General features: G+C 57.7%; 1 protein-coding gene across 2 annotated transcripts; it reads right to left on the reverse strand.

Annotated features, from left to right (window-relative positions):
• Nucleotides 1–765: 765 nt before the first annotated feature.
• COMMD4 (COMM domain containing 4) lies at nt 766–6737 on the reverse strand. 2 transcript variants are annotated; one of them, XM_025986293.2, is made up of 8 exons: nt 6662–6737; nt 2881–2952; nt 2591–2656; nt 2400–2439; nt 1991–2110; nt 1743–1823; nt 1081–1257; nt 766–995 (listed from the first exon to the last, which is right to left on the reverse strand). In XM_025986293.2, exons 1-8 carry the CDS (start codon nt 6662–6664, stop codon nt 955–957), a joined length of 600 nt encoding a protein of 199 aa, XP_025842078.1. In that variant the 5' UTR covers nt 6665–6737; the 3' UTR covers nt 766–954. The 2 variants fall into 2 exon arrangements, with proteins under 2 accessions (XP_025842078.1, XP_025842005.1); XM_025986220.2 differs by having other exon boundaries at nt 1743–1844.
• Between the last annotated feature and the right edge of the window lie 426 nt (nt 6738–7163).

Below are 7163 nucleotides of genomic sequence, written 5' to 3' on the forward strand. Positions count from 1 at the left end.
GGTCTCATTCTCGTGGGGCCTATTCTGGGGCCACATGTTTGTGGAGTCTCTTCGTATACTCCGGTCACGAAGGTCCCACTCTCATAACCTCATCTGAACCTGGTGACTCTCCAAAGGCCCCATATTTCCTAAAACTATCTCATGGGGAGGGGGATGGTGGTGAGGGCTCTGACATATGAATCTGGGGGGGGGCGAACATTCAGTCCCGAACCCCACTCCTCTTGCCAATGAGTGGTTCAGGCAGGGACCCTCCTCTCTTCCAATCGAGGATGGCAGGAAGAGCAGGGCTCTCTCCTTTCTCTACGGGGCGCCTCTGGCCAGGGCCACATGCTTGCGGCCAGCTCGCGGACGAGGCAGTGCAGGGGGCAGAGCCACGAACGTCACAGGACTGGCAGCAGGAGTCCTGGTTTTCTGTCTAGAGACAAGCTGTGCCATTTCAGTCCTCGTTCCACCTCGACCAGCAGTCGAAAAGAGAAAATGAGGAACGGGTCAGGGAGGTCTGCAGGCCACTTGGTTTCTCTCACAAAACCCTTTTTTTTTTTTAATTTTTATTTTATGATAGTCACAGAGAGAGAGAGAGAGAGAGGCAGAGACACAGGCAGAGGGAGAAGCAGGCTCCATGCACAGGGAGCCTGACGTGGGATTCGATCCCGGGTCTCCAGGATCACGCCCTGGGCCAAAGGCAGGTGCTAAACCGCTGCGCCACCCAGGGATCCCTCTCACAAAACCTTTCATCTGAACCCAAAAAGAAACCTGTGCACACACTGCTTTACACTAGTTTATTCTTCCTGCTTGTGGAAACTGCTGACAAGTGCCTTTTGTGGGGGAGGGAAGGCAACGTGGAGAAGTCCCCGGAATCCTTATGCTGCGTTCTCAGGGGGGAACCCAGCAAGCCAGGCCTCCAGGGTCCCGGAGCCGGGCCGGCTGTGGGGAGTGGGGAGGGAGGCCTTCTCCTCAGCCCAGGTTGTTCATTAGGGTCTGAGCCTGCTTCAGTTCTGCAGGGGAAGAGGTGGGCAGGTGGGTGGCAATCAGCGGGGGTCCGGGAGGCCCCTTCCCCCTCCAGGTACAGCCGAGTCTCACCTGCCAGGAGGACCTGGAACTTGTCTGCTGAGAGGGACATGGCCACAGGCTGGGCCGGGGCACCCGAGGAAGCCGCCACCTCCAGCCTCAGGTGCACCATGGGCTCTTCCACGGACCGGAGCAGGCTGGAGCTCAGGGTGTAGTCCACCCGCCAGCCCACGCCTGCCAGCCTATTCACTGTGACACGGCGTAGGGCTTTCAGGATCATGGGCCGCTAGGCTACGCAGCCCTCAGCCCACACCTGGCTCAGCTCTCGGTTCTTCAAGGCTGTATGACCTTTGAAAACCTCTCCTCCCTCTGACCCAGGGAAGGTGCTCAATGATCAGAAGTGAGATTAGCCACAGCAGATCTCAGAGGCAAGAGACCAGGGTGAAGTCTCCTTTCTTTCTTTTTTTTTAAGATTTATTTATTTATTTATGATAGACATAGAAAGAGAGAGGCAGAGACACAGGAGAAGAGAGAAGCAGGCTCCATGCCAGGAGCCCGACGTGGGACTCGATCCCGGGACTCCAGGACTGCGCCCTGGGCCAAAGGCAGGCCCTAAACCACTGAGCCACCCAGGGATCCCCTGAAGTCTCCTTTCTGAGGACAAGAACCTCCCACACAGCATGCACCTTCCAGAATGGAGCCCAGACCGCACCGGGGCTCCTTCCCCCACTCACCTCGCAGGCTGCAGGCCCGCAGGTGCTCCTGCAGGGGGCTTTGCTTCTCCTCATAACATCGACAGAGGCTGGCCGCGTGCTCTGGGGACAGAACGGAGGTCCCTGGACATAGCAGGTGGGGGCTCACAGGGCGGGTCTCAGGCTCCTGGCCCAGAGGCCAGGGCACATCTCAGAGCCACTCGGCCTGGCCTGCTGCCCAGCAGCCCCTGGCACGCAGGTTACACCCCTGCCTGCCTGCATGCCCATACCTTTGGGAAGCCCCAGCTGCTGCAGTTCACTGGACAAGGACTCGCCATCCACACTGTGCTTGGCCGCACTGGAGAGGATGAAACTCAGCACTGCCACCGTAGCCTTGACATCGCCCGACTCTGGGGAGACCCACGGGTGGGGTAGGGGGTGTCACCGTGGCCTCAACCACCTCCTTGTCACCCTACTATCCTCAGCTCAGAGCGCCCAGGCCTCCTTGAACCACGAGCACAGCTACCGCCTCACCGGGCACTGGCAGAGGGCAGGACTGTTAATACCTCTCTTCCCTGGTGCTCCTCTGCTGAGGCAAGTGGGTCAGGACAGGCTGCTGGGCAGAGGGGCCTCTGTGCTAAGCCCCAGGCCCAGTACCCACAGTGGTCCAAAGGTCTGCAGACTCGGTGGGGTACTCACCAAACCTGGCGTCAGCGGTGAGCTTCAGGATCTTCTCGTACTATGGGGAAAGGAGGCCCTCAGGGGGTGCCAGGCCCCTGCTCACCAGCCACTTGCACCCCAGCCTGCATCCTGATCGCCCACCTCCCTAGGTCTGGGCAGTAGGGGTCACAGGGTCATGAGGCAGTGGGGGTGCCGGGCCCTGCACTCACGTCAATCCCCTGTCCCAGAAGTTCCTTCAGCACCTGGCTACACAGCAGCCTCAGCTTCACGGAAGACTGGAGGGAAAGGCCTTGCGTTAGCACACTGGCCCACCCCACCCCTCCATGCTGGGGGGCTGGCTCAGAGGGGGCTGGCCACATGATTAGAGTCACACAGCAGGCTAGGACAAGCGGAGGGCACTGAGGCCCCATCCTCAGAGCCACCTCACCACCCTCCATCCCAAAGCCCCACCCCCAATCCCTGCCTCCCCCCACCCTCAGGAAGCCCCCATGCACTCAACAATCTTGGCCAGTGTGCTGATCTCCGCCAGGACCCAGTCGGGACAGTCCAGATCACCACAGAACCGGAACCTCTGCACAGGAGCGAGGCAGGCGGTCAGGATGGAGGGCTGAGGCGTGGCCAGGTGTCTCCCACATTACGCTCTTCACGGATCCCTACTCCCTGTCCAAGATGGATGCCCCTGGCCACTTGTTCTGTCCTATTAGCAGGCTTTTGAGAAAACCCACTCACAAACCCACCCGCCACCAAACCTTGCTCTGATGCCTATCCTAGGCATTCATGTGCTCAGGTAACATGGACTATGGCAAACTTCATTGGGGCAGATTCCACTCTAAGCACTGGGGGTACAGCACAGCACAGAACAAAGACCCTGTCACGACATCACTGACCTCTCACTTCCTCCTCCTTCTCCTCCCCAGTTCCAGCCACACTGGCCTCCCTGCTACTCCTGTTACACCAGGCACTCTCCTGCCTTGTCCTTGCTGTCTTGCTCTCTCACTTCATACTCGTCTCCACTCAAATGGGCCTCCTCTGACCATATTCTTTCTTCCTTTTTCTTAAGATTTATTTATTTGAGAGACAGCAGGAGAACACAAGCGGTGGAGAAAGAGGGGGAGGGAGAGAGAATCTAAAGCAGACTCCGCACGGAGTGCAGAGCCCGACTGGGGCTCAGTCCCAGGACCCTGAGAGCACGACCTAAACAGAAACCAGGAGTCAGATGCTTAACCAACTGCAGGCACCCTGACCGTACTTTCTGAAACAGCCAAAGGGCACAAGGAAGTTTCAGAGGCCAGTGGTATGTTCATTATCTTGATTAGAGAACTGTTTTCACGAACATATACATTTCAGAACTTACTGAACTATCCATTTATATATGTGTGTTTTGTTTATTTTATCTCAGTAAGGCTGTTCAAAAAATAAAATAGCTCTTCTCCATCATGCTATAGCCCCTATCCTTCTTTCTTGACCTCCACAGCGGACCTTACATTTATTATTTATTCGAGGTCTGTCTCCTGTTAGAATGCAAACCCGTCCTATCAATCATATCTTGCCAATAACCTCCATTCCCCAGATCAACTGTCCTTTGTCCTGTCTGCCTGGCAAAGCTCTCGTGCACAGCAGTATACATGCCATCTTTCCATGCCTCTTACATGGGGGCTGCTTACAGATGCTGGAAAACCCTGCAAACTGGGGATACCTCACACCCATGTTCTCATTCTGCTGGGCCCTGGGTACAGCCTAGCAACACCATGCCCCCTGCTTAGCCCTACCAGTCACCTTCTCAGCCACTTCTCAGCTCCACCACCCTTCAATCTCCAACTATCTTGCTCCTTTTCACCTCACCCCAAGGCACTGGTGCTTCTATGTGGGCCTCCAATGAAGTCCTCTAGCCATGGTCACAAATGACTGTACTGAATCTGGTCTTCCTCTTCCTCAACTCCCCAGCAGCATCCCACACAAACCCATCCTTCCTGGTAAAGAAGCATGCTCTCCTGGATTTCTCCCTGTCCTGGCCTCGGTCTCACGTGCTGGTTCACCCTCCTCCCCCCAACCCACAGATGGTGATCTCTGCACACTGCCTGCTATCATTACTCTGGAGCAGGTACCTCAGACAACTGGTGAGATGATGGAGTATTAAAGACAGTCTTGCACTTCTGTCTCTATTTCAGGGGTTTTCAACATTTTCGTTCCACAGCCTCATCTGCCATCTGGTGAAGATGATAGGCCTTTCTCAAAACAACGTATGTATGTATGTATGTATGTATTTTTAAAACAATGTTTTTAAATGCATAAAACAGGGGCACCTGGGTGGCTCAGTTGGTTAAGTGCCTACCTTCAACTCAGGTCATGATCCCAGGGTCCTGGGATCAAGCCCTGCGTTGGGCTCTCTGCTCAGCAGGGAGCCTGCTTCTCCCTCTCCCCGCTGTTCTCCCTGCTTGTACTCTCTCTCTCTGTCAAATAAATAAAATCTTTTTTAAAATGCATAAAATACAGAAGATTGCAAAGGAAACTAAGTTATCAAAATATTCAAACAAATTGGTGATGTGGTGTATGTTTCAAGTCCAATGCCCATCGTGACTTAGAAAAGACCTGCATAAATACGTGAAGGATGTCAACAGCTGTAACGTGATACGAAAATGTCTCTAATCTCTACTGGTGACAAAGTCAGAGGCACTGTTAATACGGGGGTTGGCTGCTGACATAACTGAAGGAAGTGCTAAAAATCAGTCTGAAGTTAGTGCAAATTAAGATGTGAGATTCAGGCAGCCCTGGTGGCACAGCAGTTTAGTGCTGCCTGCAGCCCAGGGCGTGATCCTGGAGGCCTGGATCAGATCCCACATCAGGCTCTCTGTATGATGCCTGCTTCTCTCTCTGCCTCTCTCTCTGTCTCTATGAATAAATAAATAAATAAAATCTTTAAAAAAAAAATAAGATGTGAGATTCCCCCTAAGTTCACCGGCCCCTGACTTCCACCCACAGAAGTCTTCTCCCATCTTTATATTAGTCACATCTTTTTACTCCAAGACTGCGTTCCTTGTGTAATCTCTTTAAATGCTCGCGTTTCTCTAGGTTCTGCCTTAAGTCCTTTCTTCCCAACTCACATCACTGAGATGTTACATGTTTTGAGGCTTTCAAGGATCATCCTTGTGCTGATGACTCCTATAGCTGCACTGCAGCTTCTCTTCCGAGCTGCAGACCCTTGAATCTAGAGACTGCCTTCTAGCCAGCTGCACCCGGTGGCTCACAGAAACCTCACAGGGTGCCGCCTACCAAAGTTAACTTTTGCCCTTTGCACTGAAACCTGCTTCCCCTCCTGTGGTTCCCACTCCACGGAGCAATACCCCCCCTCCTTCACGCACTTAGTCCTTGGGCCCTGATGATTGCCCCACTTCTATCCCCGCTCTCTGCCCTAACTCAGACCACCACCACCTCCTGGGGGGTCTGCTGCCCCAGCTTGGGCTCTCTGCTCCGCTCCGCTGCCTCCACAAGTCGGCCAGGAGGACTTTCCTAGCTTCCCAGTGCCCTCTTATAGTCTACACTGCTTTCCCTGCTTGAAGACCCAGCAAGATCTGGCTTTTGTTGCCTGTCGAGCCCCCTGTTGCACTAACTTCCAGCTAACACCCTTCCAGCTGGGAGAGGTGCGTCCATGCTAGGGGGCCATGCTCTCTCTCACCTGAAGCCCCCGAACACGCGGTTCTGTCTGAAGATGGAGCCCCGCCCCCCAGCCTCCCAACCCCTGGTACACAACTGCGCCGCGGCCGGCGCTCAGGCTGCTGTCACCCTCAGGAAGCCCTCCTAACTGCACACGGGGCACAGAACCTTCCCCTCAAGTCTGCACTGTGACTGCGAGGTCAGGCCTCCTGCAGCTGCAGCCCCGGGGCCTGGCGCACGGCGTGGGCGGAGGAGGCAAAGGCGGCGGGAGGAACGAACGGGTGGACCGGCGGGCAAGCCCCAGCGCCGCGGCGGCTCTGGGAAGGCCGGGCCCGATTCCGCGCACGTCTTCTCCGGGCCGTACAAGAGGGCCGGGAAGAGGGCACCTCTGGGGCCGTCCCGGGGCCGAGGAGGGCCCGGCAGCGCTGCCCCGGGGAAGCCCCACTTCCTGCCCGGGGGTTGCGGGGCCTCCCTTCCCGCCGAGGAAGCGCCGCGGCTCCGAGCGCGTGGCCCGCCCGCCGGCCCTGACCGCACCCACGCGTCTGCCGGAGCGCCCACCCGCCGCAGACCAGAGACTCGGGGACCGACCTGCCCGCCCGCCCGGCCGCCAGTCACCCCGCGGCCCTCACCATCGCGCCAGAAAGCGGGTCCCGCCCGTCTCCTCCCCGCGCGCCCGGGTCAGCTGACGCGGCGGTCACGTGGCGCGCGCGGGGCGGGGCCTCTACGGACGGGCCGGGGGCGGGGCCTCTACGGGCGGGCCTGGGCCGGGGGCGGGGCCTCTACGGGTGGGCCTGGGCCTGGGGCGGGGCCTCTGCGGGCGGGGCGGGGCGGGGCCGGGGCTGAGCCGGGGGCGGGGCCGGGGGGCGGGGCGGAGCCGGCGCAGGGCGAGCGCGGAGGGCCAGGCGCTGAGCTGTCGGGGGGAGTGCTGGTCCTTGTCTCCCCAGGACCGCTACCCGGGAGCGAGCGGTGCCAACTCCCCCACCCCGTTTAGCTAGTAAAGAGGGAGTGGGGAGCCATCGGATGTGTTCAGCTTAAGGGAGCAGGAGCCCGGGAGCCCTTTCGGGCACTTGGAGCGATCGCCGTGGAGGGGTGGATCAGGGGCTCGCTGTTGCCCGCGGGTGAGCGGTGCCC

The sequence above is a fragment of the Vulpes vulpes genome, unplaced genomic scaffold (genome assembly GCF_048418805.1).
Source record: "Vulpes vulpes isolate BD-2025 unplaced genomic scaffold, VulVul3 u000000678, whole genome shotgun sequence".
In the NCBI taxonomy this organism is placed as follows: domain Eukaryota; kingdom Metazoa; phylum Chordata; class Mammalia; order Carnivora; family Canidae; genus Vulpes; species Vulpes vulpes.